Source organism: Dasypus novemcinctus, chromosome 26, assembly GCF_030445035.2.
Source record: "Dasypus novemcinctus isolate mDasNov1 chromosome 26, mDasNov1.1.hap2, whole genome shotgun sequence".
NCBI lineage: Eukaryota > Metazoa > Chordata > Mammalia > Cingulata > Dasypodidae > Dasypus > Dasypus novemcinctus.
This window is the reverse complement of record NC_080698.1, coordinates 18,837,289-18,865,028: the sequence shown is the minus strand read 5'-3', so window position 1 is coordinate 18,865,028 and position 27,740 is coordinate 18,837,289. Positions and strand designations below refer to the sequence as shown.

General features: G+C 34.5%; 1 protein-coding gene across 22 annotated transcripts in view; it reads right to left on the bottom strand.

The window, feature by feature from the left end:
- The window catches only part of SLMAP (sarcolemma associated protein), a 189,761-nt gene that overhangs the window by 59,947 nt on the left and 102,074 nt on the right, over positions 1 to 27,740 (bottom strand). For 4 of the 22 annotated variants that reach the window (XM_071212115.1, XM_058288249.2, XM_058288258.2 and 1 more), the window contains exons 5-13: positions 26,345 to 26,407; positions 22,368 to 22,463; positions 22,034 to 22,105; positions 20,117 to 20,257; positions 18,090 to 18,227; positions 17,117 to 17,285; positions 16,975 to 17,025; positions 16,437 to 16,487; positions 11,904 to 11,966 (exon numbers count right to left, since the gene is read on the bottom strand). In XM_071212115.1, coding sequence (XP_071068216.1) covers positions 11,904 to 11,966; positions 16,437 to 16,487; positions 16,975 to 17,025; positions 17,117 to 17,285; positions 18,090 to 18,227; positions 20,117 to 20,257; positions 22,034 to 22,105; positions 22,368 to 22,463; positions 26,345 to 26,407 — 844 coding nt within the window. The remainder of the gene's footprint in view (positions 1 to 11,903; positions 11,967 to 16,436; positions 16,488 to 16,974; positions 17,026 to 17,116; positions 17,286 to 18,089; positions 18,228 to 20,116; positions 20,258 to 22,033; positions 22,106 to 22,367; positions 22,464 to 26,344; positions 26,408 to 27,740) is intronic. The other 18 variants (XM_058288253.2, XM_058288252.2, XM_058288264.2 and 15 more) reach the window with 5 other exon arrangements.

The following is a 27,740-nucleotide window of genomic DNA, read 5'->3' as shown; positions in this document are numbered from 1 at the left end:
TTCACTCTTCAACCGACTGCAACTTGGTCTATACCCACCCTCCACCGAACCACTGAAATTGCTTCAAGATCACCACTACCTCCTATCTGCTGAAGCCTATGGCTCTTTTTCATAATTTGCATTCCTTATACTCCTACAAGATTTACGTGAACTGTCCTACTCATCTTCTATCCTACTTCACCCCATTCCTGAAATTCACTTCCTAGAGACAAAAACTTTTAACTTTTAGTCATTTCTTCTGATATTTATATTTCAAAATAATACATTGCTGTTTCTTGATGTTTTCCACTTTAGGCATTATTTATTGACAATCTCTTGTAGATAATTAGGCCCTCATATCCTACTGTCATCTTCATGAGAAACATTTTGTCAATCTATAATCAGTAATTATGATTATTATTTACATCTGAGTCATATAATATGCATTATAGTTCCTTTCCTGTACAAATTTAGTATTTTAGGAGTTTATAATGCTTTATGTTTCGTTTTGCTAAAAACTTTTTTGATACTTATCTCTAACAAGGCCAAAGCTTTCTAATAGAACCATAAAACTTTCCATATTGTCATATATATTAGGTAATTTATCACCTTATATATCCTTATTCTTCCCTCCTCCCAAACCCCTTAATCGTCCTGCTCCAGCCTTGGCTGTATCCTGTGCAGAAACCCTGCTCTCAGATTCCAAATCTTCCTCTCATTTTAGTGTAACACATCCTCCAATAATTTCCTGAAAAGGGGAGGATATGAGGTACATGCTTTGAAATGTCAATAATCTCCTCTCACATTTCTTTGATGGTTTGACTAGATATGCAATTCTACAGGAAATATTTTTCCTTCAAAACTTTAAAAGCATTGTTATATCTTCTTGCCTCCAACTGGAAGATGAGTCCAAGGCCAGTCTGACCCCTGCTCTTCATTATGTATGGTAGCTATATCTGCTTTGCTCACCCTTTCTGGGTACCTGGGAGGACTATAAATTCCAACTCCTCAGCACTGATGAAGATCCATGTTGACTGGCTCTAGCCAGGGCCAAACTACTTAAGAGGAAGTAGGAGTTTTTCATACCTTTCCTTGACAATAAGGACTCCAGAAACCAATTGCTGAGATGGCACATTTTAAGATATTAATGCCTCCATGAGCCTACACCCTGAGTGACAATATGGAGCCAAATGTTCTTCCTTACCATGGACATGTAGCAGGACTGAGAAACAAATGTTTGTTGAATTAAGCCATTAAGATTTTGGGGTTTATTTACTGTTATTGTTATAATTTAGATCATTATGACCAGTATAATATGAAACCATTTGTTTCTCTCTGGAAGTTTTAAAAAATCTCTTTATCTCTGATGTTCTTAATTTCTATACCTCAGTGAGTGATTTTTTATTTTTTTAATTTAGGTGATATTCAGATAAAATCAATCATTTTAAAGCAAGATTAATCCATTGCTCAAAACTCTCTTACCCTTAGAACAAAATCTTAATTACCATGACCTACAGGGTCCATATGATCTAACCCAGGGATTAGCAAAATACAGCCTAAAAGGGTCAAATTCGTCTTCTGCTTGTTTCATAGGAAACATTTACATATTGTCTATCTGCTTTCCACTACAATGCCAAAGGTGAGTAGCTGCAACAGATACCTTACAGCCTGCAAAGCCTAAAATATTAACTATCTGGCCCTTCACAGAAAAGGTGTTTCTGCTGCTCTAAAACACCAACCTAAATGCCCCCTGGGGCTTTCACATGGTTTTGGACAGAGATCTTGCACATTCTTTCCCCAAATACATGCACAACTCACACAGTTTAATCTCATCTCTGTTCAAATGTCAACGCCTTAAGGATCTGACAGTCACATACTGCCTATGCTATTCCATATACCCTTATATTCTTTCAGTTTTCTTCAGTGGGCTTCACTACCACACATATTATTAATTAGTTTTTGTCTTCTCCAAGAAAATATAATAAGGCAATAAGGGCAATGTTTTCTTTGTCTTGTTCACTCCGATACCTCCAATAGCTAAAACAATGCTGGGTACACAGTAGATGTTTAATAGATATTTGGTTAATGAATACATTAGGCATCAATTTTTATAGGGATCAAACCTGGAAAAATTATATGAATGCTTTTCTCATTCTAAATAATCTAAGGATTAAATGAGTTAAAACATATAAAATGGAGAGCAGATGTAGCTCAGTGGTTGAGTGCCTGCTTCCCATGTATGAGTTCCTGGGTTCAGACCTGGTTACGTCGTAAAAAAAAAAAACAACACATAAAATGTTTAGAATAGTACTAGTATGTAAGTGCTATATATAATTAGCTGCAATTATCACTACTGAAATTACTTAGGTTTATGTTACTAAATTTGGTGATTCATTAGCAGCCTCTGATTAGAGAATTAAAAAAAAAAGTGGGAGCTCTGCATGTGGTTCAAGCAGTTGAGCACCTGCTTCCCACACGGGAGGTCCAGGGTTCAATCCCCAGGGCTTCCTAAAAACAAAAAGCAAACAAACGAAAAAACCAACTAAGAGGAGACAATGTGGTTCAGTGGTTGAGTGCCGGCCTCCTAAATACAAGGTCCTGGATTCAGTCCCCAGCCCTGGTACCTCAAAAAATAAAAAGTCTGTAACCACTGATTCTCAAACGTGGTGTGGAGACTTCAGTTCCTTGGGAGTATTAAAAATCACTAGTGAGAGTTAGGCTAGGGATTGAACCCGGGACTTTGTATGTGGGAAGCTGGTACTCAATCACTAAGCCACATCAGCTCCCCTGAGTTGGTGTTTTCATTTGTTTGTTGTTGTTTACCTTCTGTTTTTTGGAGTCACTGGGGATCAAACCCAGGCCCTTCTGTGTGGGAAGCAGGTGCTCAACTGCTCGAGTCCCATCCACTCCCCAAGGTCGGAGTATTTTATGTCATGACTAGAACATCAAAATAATGTGGCTGAGTGGGAGGGGGGCTCCCCCTCTATTTTTGACATATGATTTATGTAATCTGAAGCTTATTTAAAAATAAAATTTAAAATGTATGTGGTTGAAATAAATTTTTTAAATGGCATGCATACTGGTAATTAATAAGATAATCTCTAGATTGTCAGAAAAATACTATTTTAATAGCAACAATTGGGTTCGATCAATCAGCTCTCACTGTCTTGTGAAAGGGCATAAAGAGTAAAGAAAAAAATTGCTTCAACAAGGAAGCTACCACTAACATCTTCTCCAACCTCCAAATACTTGTTTTCAAACCTACTAGCTAACATGTAATGCTTACTTACTATATGTCAGGTCTTACCTAGAGCATTTAGTAAGATGATTCTCTTAACAATCCTATGAGGTAGGTACTGCCATTTCATTCATAAATGGGGAAATCAAGGTTTAAAAAGGCTAAATAATTTGTCCCAGCTCATATTACTAGGGAGGGAATGTGTCAGGATGTACATCATGATCCCTCCGATCTAAACAAGAAAGAGCTGGGAGAACCATCTTTCTTAAAGCTCCAGAAAACGTCAAAGAGTTGCAGTAATAGGACAAGTGCCAAACAGTAAAACTATAAAAATATTCTTTCATGAATTCTAACAAATGTACCACGCTAATGCAAAGTGTTAATAATAGGGTGGTACATGGGGACTCTGTAATTTATGCATGACTTTTCTGTAAACCTATGAGTTCTCTAAATAAAATGTTTTTAATTTAAACAATTTAACAATAATAAAAACAAAAACAAGATAACTTAAAAAGGATAGGGAGTTATACCCCATTCAAAATGGCTGAGTGAGTTGCTTCAAGGCTCCATATCTCTCCTCTCAGAGTCTTGGAAAAATCAGTAAGATCTTGTAGAAACATCTTTCTCAGAAATGGAAAAATAGCAACATCAAAAAAACTTAGAGTTTCTCTGTAATAGGCACATACACTACTATGAGCAGGGAACCACACCAAGTGTTTTCTGTTCTCTGCCGTTAACAAACCGCTTTGGCTTAGAGAAATAAAAGATTTTTTTTAAAAAAAGAAAATTTAAAACTATTTCAAGTATAATACGTAATCAGAATAATCCTGAGATTGTTCAGTGAAGCTGATCGCATAGGGTGATTTTGTAAACATTAGGTCACATGAGCATAATACTTCAATGTTTTACTCCAAATAAGGCAATTTCTATGTGAGAGCAAAGCCCTAAGGGAAAGGAGGAGGGAATGATAGCAGAATACACAGAAAGCAGCTATAATTTCAAAAAATGGGTGAGGAGGCAGGAAGAGGAGGAAAAACAATTATGAAAAAAACAATAAGACATGAATATTAAGAGAATTAAGCTTTTCCCTAACAATAACATAAACAGACAAGCCCCAGAGTAAAATGAATTAAGAGTACTAGCAAGCCATGGCGTTTATTTCAGGGAACTTGTTAATTCCATCCTCAAGACAGAGATGCCCTTTGGAGAGGGGACGATTTGTCTCTACAAAGTAGACAGGCCTCAGGGGAAAGATTCTCAGGCACTCAGCAATGATGCCTCTGCCTTCAACAGACAGGAGTGAGAAATCAAAGGGGCAGGCAGCGGCAGAGAGAGGCTGGCTTTCATTAAAAGCCCACGAAATGATGGCAGGTTTCCAGGTCCTTAGATTTCCCATCTTTCAACCTTCCGCTTTCCACTTGCCACACAAGTTAATCAAGTGACAGAGTTGATGGAATATGTGGGAAACAGAGCAAGAGGTGCATACAAAGAGTATCTTTAGCAAAACATAAAAATCTCAATGTATCCGTTAAATTTATACACTAAGATTTGAGTAACTAAAATTCGCAGGGAACAGGGAATAGGGAGTTGTGTTTAAACCATCTTCATGTCTGAATCCCTGAAAAGGAAAATATGGCCAAAACTTTTTAGGAAGTTTTCATAAAGTTACTTACTAATTCTAGATTCTATGTGGTGAAATTTTTTATACAAAATATTTAGTTCACAGTTATGGAATTATTTAAATCTGTTCAAAATTTAATCTCTTTGGAATTAAAAGCTTTTCACCTAAAAAAAGAAATAAACACAAAGTCTGTTTTATGATAAAAGTTCCCAACTCATTTACCTTTATCAAAATCACCTTGTAAATGAAGAGACCTAGCAACCAAATCACTTTTATGGATTCATACAAATAAACTGAAAAAAATGTCACTATATTGATAGATATGAAGAATCCCACAGAAGAAAACAATGTGTTTTCTAAGTTTTAAAATAACAAGTTGAATTTATATTATACAAGCATAGTAAATAATGAAGGCTAGATACTTAGCGTTTGCTTTTTAGAAGACTAGAAAGAATAATGTGAAATACCACTCCACACAAAATATGTACTTCATGATCAAGATCATAAATAAGTTCATATCTATCAATGAAAAGTGGCAAAAAGTCCGTGTATACCTGTCAACAAATAATCCAAAATTGTTTCAAAGGTACTCAAGAAGATTACTTGCATAAATTCATTTGAGTAAAACTATCTTTGCTGAATTTGCCTTCCTGTGTGTTAAACAGAACAATTTCTAGTGGCAGCATGTCATAAAATAATGAAACACCCCTTCTGACAATTCTAAAATTCTTACATTTGGCTAGCCAAATTTAAGGAACTAAACAGATTTGGAAATTTCTGAGATACAACTGACCTCCTCATTAACTGAACTCTTACTACTTGCTACTAGACCCTATCGCTAGCCACCTGATAATTTCAATAGTCCAAACATTTACCATCTGCACTCAGAGACCCAGTAGACTTAGAAGTCAAGAAATAGTTGGATTTAAAATTTTCTGTTTGTTGGTCCAGTCTTTGGCCAGAAGAACGGGATTTTATATTCTGATCTGTACCTCTATATACTATGTTTAGCATTTTCCCAGGCTACTACAAAGTCCTCATAGTCATCACTTTTATCGGCTGTCTAATAATATTTCATTGAGGAGATTTAATATAATTTACATAATTTCTACTCTATTTCTGAATGGTCATTTGGTCCATTTCTTTCCCATAACTAGGATAAAATAAAAATCTCAAGTTTAAAAAAAAATATTTTTTAAAAAGGCTCAATGACAAATTAGACATTAAAAATTAAAAAGCTTTTCTTAGGGAAGCAAATAATAAAGTAAAAGGAACTGTGCAAATTGTATCTCAGTAAATTTTTTTGGATAAAGTCTCTTTATCCAAATATTCTTTGGATAAAGTCTCTTCTTATTTCTTTGGGCTCAAAATATAAATCCCAAAGTTTCAAAATAAAAATAAATCATCAAAGAATGATCACATGTAATAAAAGTAATCATAATATTGGCTCTTCCAAAGATTTTTCTTTTATAGTGCATATTCTACTTTTAGTTGTTTTCAGTGGATAGCAAATATTTCGCCCCAAGTCACTGTGTTCATTTCCCACAAAAGTGAGTTAGTAAAGAGAAAGTAACAAAAAGATGCACTAATTTTTGCCTTATGAATACCTTTACTTTTTAAGCAGTTTTACTGAGATATATTCACATACCACAAGATCTATTCAAAGTGTATAATCAATGGCTTTTAGTATAACCACAATGTTGAGCATTTATCACCACAAAATATTTTAGAACAATTTCATTACTCCAAAAAGAAAAACTCCATACCCCTTAGCAGTCACCTCTCAATCCCTCTTATCCTTCCCCAGCCTTAGAGAACCACTAATCTAATTTCATCTTTATAACTAGACTTTTTCTTCTCAATCTGTTTCCCCTGCTGTACATAGCAGCTATTTCTGGCTAATCTTACACAATTATTTATTTATTTATTCAGCAGTTTTATTGAGATATATCTGCATACCATTCTAACTATCCAAAGTATATAATCAACGGCTTTTAGTATTACCACAGGGCTGTGAATTCATCATCACAAAAATTTTAAAACAATTTCATTACTCTAAAAACCAAAAACTCCATACCCTTTAGCAGTCACCTCTCAATTCCTCTATCCTTCCCCAGCCTTACCTAATCACTAATCTAATTTCATTTTTATAAGTAGATTTATGTTTACAATTTATATATACGGACTCATATAATATGTAGTACTTTGTGTCTGGTTTCTTTTAATAGCATAATGTGGTTTTTTTCTCGGTCTGATATTAGCATCTTGTAGTATTAACATATATTCAATGAAAAACAATCTCATATATGCAATTTTACTCATATTCATATTTCACATGCAGTTTTACTATGCTGTACAGTCCCATGTTATATTTTTTTAGCTTTCCTTTTAGTAATATACACGATCTTAGACTTTCCCTTTAAACCACTGTCATACCCATATAATAGTACTGCTAGTTATAAACATTATGTTGTGTTTTCACCTTTTCTATTCATTTCCAAATTTACCAATTCTGTACAAGTAGAATTGAGAGTCCAGAAATAAACCCTCACCTCTTAGGCCAAATGGCTTTTGGCAAACCTACAGCTCGATGTTACCAGGACAAAACAGTCTCTTCAACAAACAGTGCTGGAAGAACTAGATATCCATAACCCAAAGAACGCAATGGGACTCTTATCTTACTCCCTATACAAGACAACACTAACTGCATCAAAGACCTACATATAAAAGCCAGGACCATAAAACTATTAGAAAATAGAGGGAAACATCTTCAAGATCTTGTGGTATACTGGGTATATACCAGAAGAGCAGTGACATGAACAGATTATCTGCACACTGATGTTCATAGTGGCATTATTCACGATTGCCAAAAGTTGGAAACAACCCAGGTGTCCATCAACCAATGAACAGATAAACAGTGATGCATTCATAAAAGGAATATTATATAGCTGTAAGAAGAAATGAAGTTGTAAAGCATATGACAACAGGGAGGAACTTGGAGGACATTATGCTGAGCAAAGCAAGCCAGACACAAAAGGACAAATAACATGTGATTGCATTACTATGAACCAAATATATTGTGTAACATATTGTATGATTCCAAAAAAAAAAGTTTTTTATGTATTCAGTACATTTAATTGAGAAATTTATGTTTTTATTCAACTGTGTTCTTTTTCTTTTTATTTATTTATATATTTTAAAATTTTATTTTATTTATTTCTCTCTCCTTCTCCCCCATTGCCTGCTCTCTGTGTTCATTCTCTGTGTGTTCTTCTGTATCTGCTTGTATACTCGGCAGCACCGGGAAACTCTTGTCACTTTTTTTGTTGCGTCATCTTGCTGCATCAGCTCTCCATGGGCGCGGCACCACTCCTGGGAGGGCTGCACTTTTTTCACGTGGAGCAGCTCTCCTTGCAGGGCGCACTCCTTGTGCGTGGGGTACCCCTACACAGGGGACACCTTGCGTGGCACGGCACTCCTTGCACTCAGCAAAACTGTGTGTGGGCCAGCTCACCACACAGGTCAGGAGGCCCTGGGTATCAAATCCTGGACCTCCTATATGGTAGGTGGACACTCTATCAGTTGAGCCACAACCGCTTCCCTCTTTTTATTTTTAAATTGTTTTTATTTTCTATTATTAAAGGTTAAAAAAAAGTTAAAAAAAAAGAAACGAAGTTGGAAAGCATATGATGCTTCATATGGATGAACCTGGAGGACATTGTACTGAGCAAAGCAAGCCAGACACAAAAGGACAAATACTATATGATCGTGTTACTATGAACTAAATATATTGTGTAACATATTGTATGATTTTTAAAAATTCTATGTATTCAGTACATTTATTTGAGAAATGTACGTTTTTATTCAATTGTATTTTCTTTTTAAATTACTGCTTATATTTTCAATTATTAAATGTACAAAATAAAGTATTAAAAAACCTAAAACAAAACAAAACAAAAAAACAGCATAGTTGTGCATTAAAGATAGAAAATACAGATAAGAAAAAAGGAAAATAAAAATACCCAAAGAGGGGAAGGAGATGTGATGCAAGCAACTGGGCTCTAGCCTACCACATGCAAGGTCCCAGTTTCAGTTCCCAGGACTTGCAGGAAAAGGCAAGCTGGTGCAATGGGCAGGCATGGTGAGACAATGTAACAAGATAATGCAACAGAGAGAAACAAAGAGGAAAGACAATGGGAGACACAACTAACCAGAGAGCTCAGGTGGCTCAAGGGACTGAGTACCTCTGTTCCACATGAGGGGCCCCGGGTTCAGTTCCCGGTGCCTCCTAGATAGAAGACAGCAAGCGCAAACAACGAGGGGTGGGGGGCAGGGTAGAAATAAATAAAAATAATTATATTTTTTTAAAGTATGAATGTCAGTAACTTCATGGAAAGAGATAACTAAAAGAAAAGAAAAAAGGAAAAAAAAAAACCCTCAGAGAATACTGCCATTCACACCTTAGTGCATACATCCTTCCTTTCATTTCTTTTCCAAGAGCCTTATATTCATATATGAGTTTACTTATTGAGGTGAAATTCATGTAACAACCATTTTAAATTAAACAATTCATCAAATTAGTACATTTACAATGTTGCACAACTACCATTTCTCTAGTTTCAAAATTTTTTCATCAGCACTGAAGTATCATATACAAATGTTTAACCAAAATGACACTGTAGCATATATGCTTTGTAACTTGTTTTTATATCAATTAATGATCTGTCTTTACAAGTAAGCAAATTTTGTTTGATCTTAAAAAAAAAAAAGATCTTGTGGTAGGTGGTGGTTTCTTGGATCTTATACCCAAAGCAAAAGTACAAAAGAAAAATAGATACATGGGACTCCTCAATATTAAATGCTTTTACATGTCAAAAGACTTTGTCAAAACAGTGAAAAGGCAGCCTACTCAATGGGAGAAAATATTTGGAAATCACATAACCGATAAGGGTTTAATATCTATGATATATAAAAAAGAGATGCTACAACTCAACAATAAAAAGATAAACGACTTGATTGAAAAATAGGCAAGTCTGATATCTCATAATCTGTAACAAATAGTGTGCTGTGTTGGTGAGGGAGTTTTGTACAGCAATTCTACACATGTGCATGATTGTTCTGTAAGTTCACAACTTCTGTAATAAAAATATATTAAAATAAAAATCGGCAAAAGACTTGAATAGACATCTGTCCAAAGAAGAAATACAAATGGCAAAAAAGCACATGAAAAAATGTTCACCGTCACTAGTGATTAGGAAAATGAAGGTCAAAGGTACAATGAGGTATCATTTCACATCTTTTAGAATGGCCCCTATTAAAAGGTTGGAAAAATACAAGTGTAGGAGAGGATGTCCAGAAACAGGAATGCTTATTCACTGTTGGTGGGAATGTAGAATGGTATAGTCATTGTGGAGGACTGTTTGGCAGTTCCTAAGGAAGTTTAAATACAGACTTGTCCTGTGACTTGGCAATACCACTACTGGGTATATATCCAGAAGAACTGAGAGCAGTGACACGAACAAATATCACACCAAGGTTTATAGTAGTGTTATTCACAGTGTTGCTAAAAGTTGGAAACAACCTTGGCGTCCATCAACTAATGAGTGGATAAACATATTGTGATATTATATACACAGTGGAATATTATGCAGCTGTAAGAAATGAAGTCAATAAAGCATAAGACAATGTGGATGAACCTGAAGAACATTATGAACATTACATTGAGTGAAGCCAGACACAAAAGAACAAATACTATATGACTGCACTACTATGAACTAAATATATTGTATAATTTCATGGAGTTAATAACTTGCATATGGGTCACCAGAAAATAGAATGAGGTTAGAGAACGGAAAGTTGAGGGTTATGAATATTTTTACTACACCTAAGGGCTAGATGTGCTATTGAGGTTTGGGGGATAGGAAAACACACAAGTACACACTCACAAAAGGAGTTTATAAGCATTAAAAGCTTGGAAAACCACTTATTCCAAAAAGAAAGAAGAGGAATAGAAAAATGTCCAAGAAAGTGGTTGCCTGATAGGAATAAGTATAGATATCATCTACAAACCTTCACTATACACGGTGACCCTTTTCTATAACTGGTAAGACCAGGAGATATCATAACCTCTTGATTGTTACAGATTTAATAAGCAGCTACATGATTTCCAAATATAAAGAATTCAGGATATTTTTGTACAGAGTTCAGTAGAGGTCTAAGTACCCAAAAAATCAACCTATTGCTACCTTTAAAATATTCCTGGGGAGCAGATGTAGCTCAAGGTTGAGCACTGCTTCCCACATATGGAGTCCTGGGTTCAATCCCCAGTACCTCCTAAAAAGCAAACAAACAACAAAAAAGGGGGCCAACTCTCATGGGGAGTGGATGTGGCTCAGGGGTTGTGAGCCTGCTTCCTATGTACAAGGTCTTGGGTTCAATCTCTGATACCTCAAAAAAAAAAAATTCCTAAAGACAGACAGCCTTATACAACTTCCCAAGGGTAGGTAGTTGATGTCACACTGTAGAACAATCTATTGCTACTTCTTTTCTAGAAAGCATGTGCTAACTTCAGGGTCATTTTCAGAACTCAGTGTCCAAACAAAATAATTGTTTTTGTTGCTTCCTTTAATCATTTAATTCATAAAACTTATTTAAGACCCTCTGTATTAGTCACATTAGCCTAACCATGACACCCTCAAAAACCAAATCTCTGAAAGAACTGGAACATAAATTAAATAGGTTAACGTTATTACTTTCTCTTTATTAAGAATTCACATAGAATATTTAGGTGCTCGACATTTTATTTTGTTCCTAGCTCAGTAACGATTTTAATTTAAAAAGTAGACAATTTTAATTGCCCAGCTCCATCTGTGAAGGCAAATGCAACAGAAATAAATTTTTCTCAGAAACAGAAATGGTATAAAATGATTGGTTCACTGCTGCCTGAAGATGACCCATTGTATACTTCTACTATAACAAACACATTAAGATACTCATTTTCCTCTCACTTTTCTATTTCAGTACCTGACTTCATTAATATCAATGGGAAAAATACTCTGTACTCACTCTGGCACTCTATGAATTGATGAATAAAAGTGCAGTCCCCGCCACTCTTTGAAAGCAAGTGCTCTAATAAAGAAAGAAACACCTTTAAGGATATAGTTTGTTGCTGTCTTTATAAACCAACAGCAAAGGTAGGAAAACTGAACTGCATACATAGATAACTGATTAAAACTAGCAAAGGTTAAATATATTTTAATATTAAAAGCAGACATATTTTGGAGTTAAAGAAAATTAAATGACTAAAATTTTGGTTATATAATCATTAACTTATCCCCTCAATGGTTAGCTTTTAAAGGTGCAGTTTTTATCCAAAGAGCTCAAGAAAACCATGTAAATAGATTCCTTTTAAAAGCTTCTCCACTTTTAATATATACCTTTCTCCATAAGAGCTTAGCAAATGCCATTAAATAATTTTAAAATTTAAACTTGCTATTACAGAATTAATTTTCAAGTGCATGTTTTCTCACAGCGCCTCTTCAAAGCTCTTCATCTTAGTTAAGAGGTAAAAGGCAAATACTTTAAGATCACCATAAAGTAATGCCTTAAAATTTTAAAGAAACTAACACAATATTTAAATGTTTACACATTCATTTCACAAATAATCTTCCTTTAAGTCATTTAATCTGTACTTCATGTGCTATGAGAATATTGTATTATTTCTCCAAAATGATCAAAATAAATGCCTGCACATTTTAAAATAAGAACTTGATAGATGGTTTCATCAGATAAAACAGAACTTGGTTAGTTTTTAAAACAGAGAGAACAAAAATCTAACACTGTAATTTAATAAAAGTTTCAGACCTTTTCTCACAATAATCTTTATTTACTTTGATTCGAAGAATTAACTTCTGGAAGTAGATAATGCCTTTCAATTATATTTCTGTCATTTTCAAAAATACACTTGTATTTTTAATACTTGGATGCCCAAGTCTTAAAAATAGATTCTAACATGATGACTGTCTAGAATGCAAAAGCACTAAAACATGCCACAGAGACACATGGGTTAGCGCCACTAACCATAAGTCTTTTTTCATTTTTTCTCCATCTCAACTTATCCCATTTCCCATTCAACTCTGTATTAAGAGGCACAACTGCTCTGATTGCTCCTCACCCTCTCTTGACATCCTTCCTCTCTGTCTTCTTTACCTCTAGATTCAAATCCATCATTAATCTTTATCTAGTTAAAAGAAGTACAGAGCTTCCAGCCACCATTAGGAAAACACTGGGGAAAAAATGTTTACTAAAAACACATGTTTTGGAGAGACCATGCATTACAAACAGAATATTATATACAAATACAATATAGCTCCCAAAAGGGAAAATAAAATAAAATAAAATAAAATAAAATAAAATAAAATAAAAATAAAAGCTGACAGCAGCACAAATTTGAGGTAAAAAAATCTAACAAGCAGTATTTGCTAACTGGAGTCAAGAAGACCAAAACAGAATCCTCACTAGAATATTCAGTACCAAGATAAAAACCTGTTTTACATATATGCTTTTTAAGCTATGCTATGATAACATTTTCAGAATTCAAACTATTTAACATCACTGTTAAACATGATCTCATTTTAAACCAAATTTTAACTAACTCTATAAAACCTATTTGAAATCAAATTTCAAGCCAACATCAAAGGACTTTTGGTGACATTTAATAAAACAGGACATCCCACTAGCATGCACCAAACTAAAAGTCACTCATTTATCTACTTTTTCCTATCTTAACTCTATATTAAAATATTACCCTGGCTTAGATAAAATCCAAGACCAATATAAAAAGACACATGGTTTCCACAAAGGCATCTCCTAGACACATGAGAAAAATCCTTCAGATAGTATATGTAATGGATTTCGATCATAACACTTTTTATATTCTTTGACATTAATTTAGGCCCTTGGGAATTCACTTTGCTAAAACTACAAAAGGTGTCACTGATAATCCAAAAGGAATCATATTTTTACTAGGGGAAGGTGTCTATGATACTAAACGGGATGTAGGAATATAAAGAAAAAGACATGTAGAAACATAAAATACAGGTGCACTCTACTTAAAACAGGTTTTATTTATAGCTATGAGTTTTCTATGAATTCAATACTTGTGCTATTTAAGATGATAGCCACGTGTATTAGCTATACACGTGGGTATTGAGCCCTTAAATTGTGGCTAGTTCAAACTGAAATGTGCCATAAGTATAAAATAAATATACTTTGGATTTCAAAAACTAGGAAAAAAGAATGTGAAATGTTTCACTAATAATTTTTCAATATTGATGATATGCTGAAATTATAATAGATACAGTAGTTTAAATTAAAATATATTAATTTTACCTGTTTCTTTTTACATTGTTTAATGTGACTACCAGAAAAATTCAAAATTATGAATGTGGCTCTCATATTTCTACTGGACAGTCTATCATATACTCTCTAAGATATATCAAATTATGCTCATTAGGTAAAATTTTAAAAAATTTACATTACAAAAACTGTTTACAGCAACTATTTTAGATTTAAAGTAATTTCAAAAATGGGGTTTACTGGATAAGTATTATTTTTAATTTCTCTAGACATTTAAAAAATATTCTCTTATAACTTGGCTCTCTACTATTTAAAAAGTACTTTTATTTCAAAAATTATAACTTACAGCAAATCATGGCTATGTACTTTGAGAATATTGGAATACTTGTCAACTGACTTATTATTATAAGAGATTTAAAATGGGCCCATTTTATTCCAAAATCCACTCTGTAACTCAATCTGGTGTAATAAAGTTTTTCTGTTTATTCAGAAATTTACTACTCAGTTTCGTTAAAAATATTGTTAGCCACTTTCACACTATTCAATTTACCACCACCAAAAAACAAACACACAAGCAAGGAAATGATAATTATAGCAAGGAGTTAACATAAAATATCTAAATTATCTTATTTAGTTTTAAAATCAAGGCGTGTCTACAATTATTCTCATCCGAATCAAATGGAATCAGCAAAAATTTTAAGAGTTAATTTGACAACTCTAAAAAATATAAAGATGGTTCTGTGTACATGAAATGATTCCTAATTGAAGGAATACAATGTTGCTGGCTTCAGTTGAAACTAACATTATTAATAAATACACGCTTAAGTCAAGAGGCTGACAGATCTGAATAAAAAGTTTGCACACCAGAGAAAAGAAAGACAAGCAAAATAACAGTAAATATAAATTTACTGGGGGGGGGAACCTCCTATATTAATTGAATGTAACATTTAAAAAAATAGAGAAAAAAAGAGTCTAAACATGAATAAAAAAATTTACTTAAGGAAGATAAGCCTTTTGAAGTAAGGACTGTGTCATTCTACATACGATTGTTAAATAAACTTAATGAAGAACAATTCATAATTTTGGTACATTGAATATAAACTACACCTTTAAAATTTCTCAAACTGAAACTCAATAAAATTGGAATTTTAAGCCCATGCATTTTACAAAACACAGAATAGTCAAATAACAGTAACTGATGAAACTTTTTTCTTGAGAGTTTTAAAATTTCTTCTATATGCAATATTACATCTTGAGCTTGCAACACACACATATATATTACCTGAGCCTTTTTTGTCTGTTCTTGATTAAAAACAAAATAAAACAAAAATCAAACAAACAAAAACCTGCCTACTAAATTTATCAGAGTTTGGCTGCTGCCCAAGGACTAAAAAAATATTCCCTGATACAAAGAATAAATATTCAATAAGTTCTGGGATATCTTCCACTAACTTCTGCACAAAAATTGAAATGATAGGTATGGAAAACTTGTAAACACCGAAAACAGTTTTATTCATTTTGTACTCAAAACCTTTAGTGCAGATGTGGCCCACAGACAGGCTCAATTAAAGTTGGATGGATGAGGAAGAGAGGATAATGAACAGGAATCTTCCTAACTGAAGGAATATAGAAGCCATTGAGTAAAAAGTATCCCATGTGTAGAAGGAAAACCAATAGTGGCTAATAGTTTTTCATAGGAAATAACCTAAGCTATCCAGAAAGAAGGCCCAGAGAACCAAGAACTAATAAAGGGTTTTTTGAAGGCAGAAATGACTGAACTTGTTCTGTCTGACTGATGAAACAGATGGCTAAAGAAAGCAGTTTCTAGGACATGTCCAAAAGTGCAATGGGCTATTAAACTCTTGGAGCAGGGGCAAAATCATTATAAATGGGGATCAATTATCCTCAGGAAGCAGAGCTTAATGGAAGCAAATTGTGGTGGCATAGTGGTATAGTTCTTTGAACTAAATAGTGGGGAAGAAAAAACCCATATTATAATAAAAGCCAATGCTAATGTTGAATTTTATAATAATTTCCATATAACAAAGGATTATCTCAAAGATCATAGCACCAACTTTTACAAAATAAAAAGAAACTTGATTTTTAAGATGCGACTCAATGGTCTGTGAATGGCATGCTTTTCATTCTGAACACTTAAAACCTTAAACCCTGACATCCCTTATCCTGCTTAAATAGTAAAAGGATATAATTAAAGAGAAATACTTAAGCTTTTTACACTACCTTTTTCTGTGCTCCCATTTATTTTAGGTAAGAAGTCATCAACTTGTATCCCTAGGATTAAGACAGTGTATCATTGCCTGATCATAGAATATAGTACTTTAAAACTGGTCTCAAGTGTAACCATGACATTTTCTATTACTACTCACATTGAGACTATACAGAACAATTAAAATTTATTTTTACAAGTAGAGTTCAACTTTTTCCACCCAGAGAAAAAGCTCCAACTTTTTAAGTCAAATTCCAAAGAACTTCAAAAGATAAAGGATCTTGCAGTTCCTGTACCTTTCTTAATTAAATATCTCTTAGTAGAACACTTCAAATGCAGGGTTTATGCATTTCAAGGACTATATAATGGTGCCCACTGGTGGCAATTAAGCATATTTTTTAAGGAAATTTCCTGAAAGAGTGTTGATATTTTATACCTAATAAGCAAAGCATCTCTCTTAAGGAAAATAAATACCCAATTTCTGATAATAAATAAGAGCAAAAGTTAAATGACAAAATTCAGCTATAAATAAGAAATTTGGATGATACCTACCTAAGCTGCTGCATTCTTTAAGAGTTTTCTCTTGAAGATGTTCTAACCGTACTGTAAATAAAAGTCCAAGAAAAAGATATTTCACAGAATAAAAAGAAAAAAAAAATCGAAGCAAAATCAATTTCTGGATTAGTCAGCTTACCTTGTAAAGCTGTTAGCCTTTCATTGGTGAAATCATTATCAGCTTGCAAAGCTTCTATTTTTGCCTGGAGTTCTTGTTCTTTTTCTTCCATTTCATCTATCTTATGTTGTAATTCTTTTTTCTCAGCTTGTCCCTTCTGCTGGATTTCCTCCTGTTTTCCCTCTGCTACCTGTTGAATAAGAAAAAGAAAATTCAGTTACTAATAAGACCTGCCCTTATTTTAAGGGACCTAAGATAGGTCTAAACATTGTCTACTTAAACTTTTAAGAAAGGTATTCAATACTCTAGAATATGTAAAGCTGTTTTTTTCTAAACTGGCAAAAACGATTAAAAGGCTAAGGCTGGGTGTCAAAAGTGGTCTATCTGCCTTGGGCTCTTGCTTCCATATCAGCTAAGAGAGAAAAACTTGGAGTAAGCAAGCAGGCTCAGTATTTATAGAATTAAAAGGTGAAAGTGAAAAACTCTACATTTTTCAAGATGGAAATAAAATTTTCCCTTAAAATTTGTCTAACATGTAACTCCATTTTGAATTGTTAAATAAAATTATGTTTCGCTAAAGAGATAATAGTTATGAGCACTTTTCAAAAAGACCTCTTTTTACAAGCTCAAGCTTGAGAACTATTATAGGTTAAACCACCACAGAGAGGGTGGTATGTTCTGCTCTTCTTTAACAAATGAACACATTTTCCAGGAAAGCAATTCATTGTTTGAATTATATAAAGATGGACCTTCATAACTCAGTTAGAAGATTTTAAATGACATTATTCTCTGATCTGGACTGTCCTTATACTAAGTGGTCCAAAGCTATAGGGAAGAAGCTAAAGGAGAGTAACTCTGGATGGCCTAAAGATGAGCAGTTTGAGGTTAAAAAGATTTTATATCAACAACTCTTCAGCAATATCTAAACTTTTACACTTTCCAGGGTGCCAGAAACAGTAAGATTAATACACTTTCCAGTTGTGTAAATACATACCTTTAATTTATCAGATAAATCTTTAATCTCATTAACTGCTCCATTGTATTTATTGGCTAATTCTCTTAATTCTTCCTGAGTCCGTTCATTCATTTCTTTTAGATGGGTACATTCATCTTCAGTATTACTCAGACTTCGCTGTAATTAAAGTTTACAGGCGATTTATTTAGAGTAAATGTGGATTCTAAATTTGATTTTTTTAAAGTGTAATTCTATGGGCTGTTTTAAATCAACATCTGCCCTGGACATTATATAAGGCTGACCTAAGTATCATAAGGATTTCAATTTACTTCAGGTACCTACTAAAATAGAAAATCCAACTAAGAATTTGAAAAAAAGGTATGTGTGGGAGGGGGAAAGACAAGATGCTTGCTAACTTAATATAGCTAAATTTTTAAAGGTCAACTGGGTATGACATTTAGCCTTGAAAATATTTTAAGGGGCGGTGGACTTGGCCCAGTGATTAGGGCGTCTGTCTACCATATGGGAGGTCCGCGGTTCAAACCCCGGGCCTCCTTGACCTGTGTGGAGCTGGCCCATGTGCAGTGCTGACACGCACAAGGAGTGCCGTGCCACGCAGGGGTGTCCCCTGCGTAGGGGAGCCTCACACGCAAGGAGTGTGCCCCGTAAGGAGAGCTGCTCAGGGCGAAAAAAGTGCAGCCTGCCCAGGAATGGCACCGCACACACGGAGAGCTGACACAACAAGATGACACAACAGAAAAAGAAACACAGATTCCGTGCCACCGACAACAGAAGCGGACAAAGAAGATGCAGTAAATAGATACAGAGAACAGATAACCGGGGGGAGAGGGGGGGAGAAATAAATAAATAAATTTATCTTTTTTTTTTTTAAAGAAAATATTTTAAGGTTGCCAATTTTCAAAAGCTAATTTACTAATATGCAGCAATTAATTTAATAAGAACATCAAGACAGTTAGCAATTTCCTTTAATGAGGTGACAGTTAACCGAGCACTATAGAATGGAGCTATTAAAGAAACAATCCCTGGGAAACGGACTTTGGCCCAGTGGTTAGGGCGTCCGTCTACCATATGGGAGGTCCGCGGTTCAAACCCCAGGCCTCCTTGACCCGTGTGGCGCTGGCCATGCACAGTGCTGATGCGCGCAAGGAGTGCCCTGCCACGCAGGGGTGTCCCCCGCGTAGGGGAGCCCCACGCGCAAGGAGTGCGCCCGTGAGGAGAGCCGCCCAGCGTGAAAAGAAAGAGCAGCCTGCCCAGGAATGGCGCCACCCACACTTCCAGTGCCGCTGACTACAACAGAAGCGTACAAAGAAACAAAAAAGCAGACAAAGAAACAAGACGCAGCAAATAGACACCAAGAACAGACAACCAGGGGAGGGGGGGAAATTAAATAAATAAATAAATCTTTTAAAAAAAAAATAAAGAAACAATCCCTGTACTAAAGGTATGCTTACTATTTCATTTACAACAGGTATTTTAACCAAATTCAGTAACAGATCACTTCTGTGGTAATTTTTCATTGGTTCAAAGGAATTAGTTTTCTGTTGTTACTGTTGTTTTTTAAAGCAATGAGAATCACATACTGGTTGTTCCTAAAAGACCTAGAAAGGATGTTAGAAATGATTTTCCCTTTGAACCACCAAATTTAAGATAGTTTTCTTTTCTGTGGGATGAGTAAAGTTAAAACACATGGTGTAGGTTCTCAGCCTACAAAGACCTTCCTTGACAAGAAGAAAATGCAAAACCAGCTGACAGGTGATCAACTCCCTGACATATGATGATTCACTGTCTGATGGCTAAATCCTAAGCACAATACAAATAGTTAAGACTCCTAGGCTTTTGTTGCTTCAAACACGGACCAGAAACCATACGCACCAGGATTTTCATGGTTATCTTGAGAAATCCTGTCAATGAAAGAAGCACACCTGCTCTTTGCTACAGACAGAAAACAGAATAATACCCAAGTTTAAAGTGTCTCGGAATGTTAGCAATTTTAGACTACAATTTTTAAATCTTACTACTATTTAATATTTTTAAAATGAAAATACCTCAACTTCTGAAAGTTTTCTAACCACTTCAATTTTTTCCTGAAGAACCCGCCTCAGGGACTCTTTGGCTGTCGTTTCATAGTTGTGTTTATCTTCTTGTAATGCTATAAGCTCTTTCCGTAAACCATCTTCTGTTTGATTCTAGGATTAAAAGACATTTATAATTACGGCCAAATTTTTTAAAAATTACCATCTGAAAAAACACATTATGTTGATCTTTAAATTCTATATAAGGTACCTCCAAACATAACTGATTTTGATCCTGTAATTACTGAAGCTGTATTTCAAAGTTGCATTTATAAATTATGCCTTCACAAATAAAATAACTCACACTTCCAATAGAAAAAAAAAATCAAAGGCAAATGAGAACTTCTCTCAAACATGCATAAAGAATTGCTTTTCTATTTGTCATCTTTTCTGCAAGCTACAATATTTATATTCATGACACCAAGCATTTTAAAACTAGAAGGACTAAAGGAATTACTGAAGAAAAAGTTGATTCCAGGTCTAGGCCAAGAGGTATATAAAATGAGTCTTTTTTTTTTTTTTTTTTAATTTATTTATTCCCTCCACCCCCCATTGTCTGCTCTATGTGTCCATATCCTATGTGTTCTTCTATGTCCGCTTGTATTCTCATTAGGCAGCTCCCGGAACCTATCCTGGGACCTTCTGGAGTGGGAGAGAGGCGATTACTTCCTTGTGCCACCTCGGTCCCTCTTCTGCTACATCTTATTTTCTCTCTTCTGTGTCTCTTGTTGCATCATCTTGCTATGCCAGATCTCTGCGTCAGCAGGCACTCCCGCGTGGGGTGGCTTTCCTGCATGGGGCAGCATTCCCAAGCAGGCAGCACTCCTGCACGGGGCGGTGTTCCTGCGTGGGCCAGCACTCCGCATGGGCCAGTTTGCCACATGGGCCAGCTTGCCCTTACCATGAGGCCCTGGGCATCGAACCCTGAACTTTCTATATGGTAGATGGGGGCCCAATTGGTTGAGCCACATCCATTTTCCAAAATGAGTCTTAAACATCATGTCTGGTAGGACGAGAAACTATCAATGTTTGCCAGTGCTTTATCAGAAGGACTCAGGAGGGAAGCACAAAAAAGGACTCAGGAGCCAACCTGAGGAGGTGTCTATGGGTCAAAGACAGGATAAATTGAGTATCAGTAAAAAAAAAGCAACTGCCACTGACTGAAACGCCTCAAATTTGTTAAGTCTAAGATGGGAGAAAAATAAACTTGAAGGTAATTTTTAGTAAGTGAAAAGGAAACAACTCATTATTTTGAAATCCAGTAAATAATGGGGAAAAAAGCATTTGATTTTTTTCTGTAGAAAATGTACCTCAGTTAACTAAATGACTGAGGGAGAAACTTCTCTTCATAGAAATAATGCAGCTAATAAATGAAAGAATGACAGAATTATAACACCACCAGTTTTGCAACCCTACTGTAATAATGGATCTAGGCAAAATCATCAATGATTGCTAGTATCACACACAAAAAAGAGAAATCTAAACATTTTGCTGCCTTTTGATGAAGGTACACAAAACCATCTATGAAGTGTCTTGGTTAAAAAAAAAAAGAACTTAAGTCAGAGTAAATCTCTAGATCAAGCTATCAATTTATGGGGTGGGGGGGAGCTAGAAGAATGTTTAAATAACAATTCAGATTCTAGAAGGCAAATGACCTAGTTTCTTCAACAAAAAAACTACAATGGTAAAAAGATAGTTGTACATGGGTGTTGATGATACAATTTTTTCCTATTTACTTATATGTCTGAAATTTCCCACAATGACAAAAGATTCAGAAGAATGATAAAAATATATAAAAGTTTAGCATCTACTCAAAATGATGGTCAAAGAAATGAAGCTACATAATAAAAGACTATGCATTTGTCTTTTACACCTGGGATTAATACGTACTTTGGAGCATGCCTGTAATTGGTTTCCCATAACTTCTAACCGTGATAAGAGTCTATCTTCATCTATTAAAGCCTGTTGAAGAAAAATTAAATATGAATAAAACCCCAGAGTAATTAAAAAGTAACATGTATTTTTTAAAAAGTTGCTACGGCCAAAAAACCCCACAAAAAAATCAACACTGACCAACGTTCACTGTAAAATGCTAAATTTTCAACATTTGTTCATTAACTAAGAAATAATTTTTTCTTTGCTTACTACAAAATTTCAGTTTTAGTTTATTCAAGATCTAAGGGATGTTCAAAATGCTTCTTGAATATAAAGGCAACGAGAATACCTGCCAACTGGTATCTGAAGCCTCTTGGGTAATGGCTAGTAGCCGTTGAAGAGTGGCTAACTTCTGTTCCAACATCTGTTCCCGATGTAAGGCCTCCTAATATTAGAAATCAGAAAAGAGATTCTAGTTCATCCAGAATGATTTCTTTGAGGAGTTATCAATTTTTAGCACATTCTAAAAATTTTCTCACATTATATCCCACTTATATCTTATGTTCATATTTGATAAATCTATTTTGTAAAATACACAGGCAACATCATTTTAGCCTACTAAATCATCTGTTGGCTCTATGTACTGCTGTTAGGGGGTGTTCTAGCTGCAACTTCCCTGATAACATAGAAAAAAGAGTCACCTGTTTTATTATTGATAATTCACAAGAGGAAAGTAAAAAAAACTTAAGACTAGAAGAATGTAGCAAATGTTTTAGGTGTGTTTGTGTGTGTGTGTGTGTGTGTATTATTTCAGAGCAAAGTCATTTCAAATTAAGCCCTCCCCCCCCCCCCAAAAAAAAGAAAGAAATTTAGTCAGAAACGATATAGTACTTCTTAATGGCTTAACTGCATAAGAATGATAGATTTTTAAAAATAGCTTTAAGTTTTTCTTTTAAAGATTTTATATATATACACATAAATATATATTTAGAAAGGGAAAGACTGCTTCACTTGCACAGTCTGTTGCATTTTCAGGTGTTTTGATTCTTTCTCTGACTGTATACCATTTAGGAGTAATTAAACACGCCAAAAATAAGAGTTCATCAAATGCTGGTTCAATGTAATTAGGGAATCAAGGCATTATTTAACTATCTGAGAGCTCCAAAAGAATATTTTAAAGAGACAGACGCTAGCTGGCAAAGCTTGATTTCTAGGTGACTTATTAACATTTGATAGTAGTTAGGAAGGTCTCTTTCAGTGGGAGCCAAGGTGAAAACACTCACAGAGCAATAAGTTGTAGTTGTGGCACATCTTCAAACTTCACTTTCTTCTATTCCTGTCATTATCCTATGAATTCTTATTACTCTAATAGCTCAGCCACCCCAAAAAGCAGTGTGTGCTTCAAACAGTCTAAAGCATGAATTTATTACTTTCCATTTTTTATCCTCAATAAATAATGATTAGGGAAGTGGTTGTGGCTCTAGCAATTGAGCTCCTGTTTACCAAATGGAGGACCTGGGTTTGATCCCTGGGACCTCCTGGCAAAGAAAAGGAAAAGAGGAGTCCCAGACCTACGCAGTGCGGAGAGGTGCAGGCCCCCACATGGTGAAGCGATGCATCAGAAGGATGATGGCGCAACCAGAAAGAAAAAATAACTAACTAATTAAATAAATAATGATTCAGGAAAATCTGGCCCAATTAGAGTTAGAGGTACTGCCTTTTTTTTTTTCCAGGAGGCACTGGGGATTGAACCTGGGACTTTGTACATGGGAAGCAGGAATTCATCCACTGAGCTACACCCACTCCCAGATACTGCTTTCTAATATAACTCTAAAAGTATTAAGGAATCTAATAAAAACCACGTCATCTCAGAACCCACATTAAAACATAACTTAAACTTAAAAAGAGTCTATCTGCATAGCATTCAGGAAACTATGCTGATGCTGCAAAATGTTTTACTTTAAAACAAAACCACCAACCAACATATCTTTAGAGTCTACTTCCACTAGATGGTGTAATTTCACCTTTAAAATTAAAATCCGTTTAGTTTCATAACTCTATAAACCACATCTTAACAGAAATATACTTCTTCCAGGAATGGTCTTTCACTTCTAAGTTATAAAATATATCTATTCCAGTTTTTATTTGAAAGGTTTACAGTTTACACTGAAAGCAATTTAAAAAGGATGTATCCATAAAGGACTGTCCGATATAATTTTTTCTCATCGAGTTGGAAAAAGAACAACGAAGCATTAAACTTACTATGAATATTCAAAGAGTTGACAAGGAAATTGGAAAGCAAATTAGAGTGAGAGAGATTTAGATTTGCATTCATGGTGATTAATAAAAACAGTGTGTAATCTTGGACAAGTTCATTTAACCTGTGAGAAATTTTTCATATTTCTCATATGAAAAAATCTAGTTTAGATGAGATTAATCTCAAAGTTTTCTTTCACCTCTATAAATAAGAGAGATCAAAGTGAATTAATAAGCCTTCTTATTGACTACTAACATTTATGGAGTACATTCTATATGCCTGGCACTGTTCTAAGTTCTTTACACTTATTAATTCACTTATTATTCACAACTTTGTGAGGTAGATGAGGAAAATGAGGTACAATTAGTGTTAAACAACTTTCCCAACAGTGGCAGGTTAAAACCAGGGATGAAGTCCACGGAGTTCTGGCTAGGGCTCATGCTCTTAAATACTCTACCATATGGTAAGCATAAACACTGTTTTTCTATGTACCAGGACATTACGCCAGGAGGGTGGCCTGATTAACACATAGATAATTTTCTGCTCATTTTCACAGACATGTATATTTTAACTGAGGTAGAATTTGTCCTCAGCGACTGATTCCCAAAGAAGAATGTAAGGACCTGGGATCACTGGTTTGGTCCTACCATTTTAAACAAAAGGCAGAGGAAAGCTTACACATGTAAAATGACTCACCCAAGATCAAAGAACTAACTAAGTAGCATAGGCAAGATAAAAACCTTAATCTAAAAACCAGGGACTCAAACAGATAGTTGTAAACAAATGTGCACAATACAGTATTATTTGCAACAGCCAAAAGGTAGAAACAACCTAACTGTCCATCAAGAGATGGCTGGATAAACAAGATGCAGTATACATACAATGGAGTATTATTCAGCAATAAAGGAATTAAATTCTGATACATACTACGATATGGATGAACCCTGAAAACATTATGCCTTCAAACATTATGAAACATGAAAATTTTTAAGCCAGGCACAAAGAAGGACAAATATTGCATGATTCCACTTATATGAAGTATTTAGAATAAGCAAATTCATAGAGACAGAATGTAGATTAGAAGTTACCAGGGGCTAGGGAATGGGGTAATAGTGAGTAAGTGCTTAATGGGTTCAGAGTCTCTGTTTGGGGTGATAAAAAAGTTTTGGTAATGGATGGTGATAATGATAACACAATACTGTAAATATAATTAAGACCACTGAATTGTACACTTAAAAATGGTTAAAATGGAAACATTTTATGGTATTTATATGTTACCACAATAAAAAAAAAATTAAAACAAATAACCTCAATCTCTAAACTCCTGGTCTGGGGTTTTCCCTATCCATACTCCCTCACCAGAATAATAAGGACCATAACCTAGCCCAAATGTAAGAAAATCAGAAAAACCAGAACACTTGTTTCCTTTATATAGATTTGTATAGCTCCTTAAATATTGTATTAACTTCTTCAAGAGCCTATTCCAAGTACCTGACCTAACAAGCAATCTTTCTATACATCCAGCAGCAGAGCACAGTGGTTAAGAGCACAGATTCTAAGATCTAATTGTCTGGGTTCAAATCTCAGCTGTGCTACTTACTAAGCATGTGATATTGTGCAAATTATTTAATCTTGATATTTTTTAGTCCATCTATAAAAATGAGGAGAAAATATCTCTGTCATAGGACTATGATGAGGAATGAATTAATACAGGTAAAGTGCTATATAATTATCTGCTATTAATATTATTAAGCAACTAAAATCTCTCTAGGTTTGATTTTATTTAAGTCAATAATGGATAAAGAATTATTTTGGGACTTCCTCATATTTGAAGAAAAAAACTTCTCTTGTAAAGAATCTCACCTTCTCTAGACTTAATAACCTTGATTCTTTTATCTTTTCTTCATAGGACCTATTTTTAATCCTTTTTTTTTTCTTTGAAAAGGTATATCTTTTGTACTTGTATCCAACTAATATTTTTTCATCCTCTATTTGTGAACTGGCAAAATTAAATGTAAGTTGTTTAATTTTGCCTTTAAAGACTAAGAATTTTCAAGATTTACTTTTACCTGTAGATACTGAGAAAGCTGGAATAGTTCCTGAGAATACATACTTGGAGTGTTAGCAGCAACCTAGAAATAAAATGACAATATCAATATTCAAACAAAACACTTCATAAAAGGTATTAAAGCCAAACCAATTCCTTGAAATGTCTACCTACTTAAATATACAAAATAAAAAGTAGTCTCCAAATTTACCAGTTCCCTCAGTGCTCAAAATATTTCCAACCCATTTGGTAAATTTGGTAAATGGTATATTATGCTGACCAGTTTGAAATATATAAGCAGGGTGGAACAAGTTATACTCATGAAAATATTCCCTGATAAACCAAATATCAAATTTTGAGCACAAAGTCAATACAGACTTTTCTAAAACCAGACCTAAAACCTTCTAAAACAACAGATCCACATTTCTCACCTTTAAAATTCATCTTTACATAGGTCTGCAATATGTCAACAAATCATTATTAATTTAGAAGTCAACATATTCAGAATGGTATTTATATGTGAGATTGGCGGGGGCGGGGGGGGGAGGTGGGACATGAAATATAACACTTTGTCCAATAGTCAGAGGCAATGAAAACAGTTTTGTCCTTTTTTTTTTTTAGCTATAGTTAAGAAGAAAAAGATGGGAAATAATGGTGTTTGAACAGTACAAACCACAGTCAACTTGTTTAGAACTCAAGAGTATTAGAAGAGGTACCTTCTGTAAGTGGTAGAATATAGAACCATGGAATTATTTTTTTAAAAGGTGGGGGTGCAGGGAGAGAAAGAGAGAAGGCCCTAAGAGTTGCTGTGACATTTATCCACTACAAACCCTATATATTAGCAGTATAATTCTTTATTTTATTAATATGCTAATTAGAATATAGAGGTAGCATTATTTTTAAAGGTTAGTCCTAAATAGGCAAGGCCATTGTTTACTTCTAAAATAATTCTTGGTATTGCTGAATTGATAATTAACCATATTTACTTCTAAAAAGGAATCTAGCATAGAATTCCAGTTTCATCAAATGGAAGAAAAACTGTAAAGTATATTCCCAATAGTGATAAGTAAGGCATATAGTTGAGCTACTGCACTAAGAAAACTCAGTATCTACAGTAACGTCAAAAGATGTAGTTTTTTCACTATTTAGCAATGATACCTATAGTTCTGGGCAAAAGAAAAACACTTTCTAACAGGGAATTACTGCAAAATTTTTGACCAGATGGGTTAGTCAGCCAAATGGGTGCTGATGCAAAATACCAGAAACTGGTTGGTTTTTATAAAGGGTATTTATTTAGGGTAGGAACTTACAGATACCAGGCCACAAAGCATAAGTTACTTCCCTCACCAAAGTCTATTTTCACTTGTTGGAACAAGATGGTTGCCAACATCTGCGAGGGTTCAGGCTTCCTGGGTTCC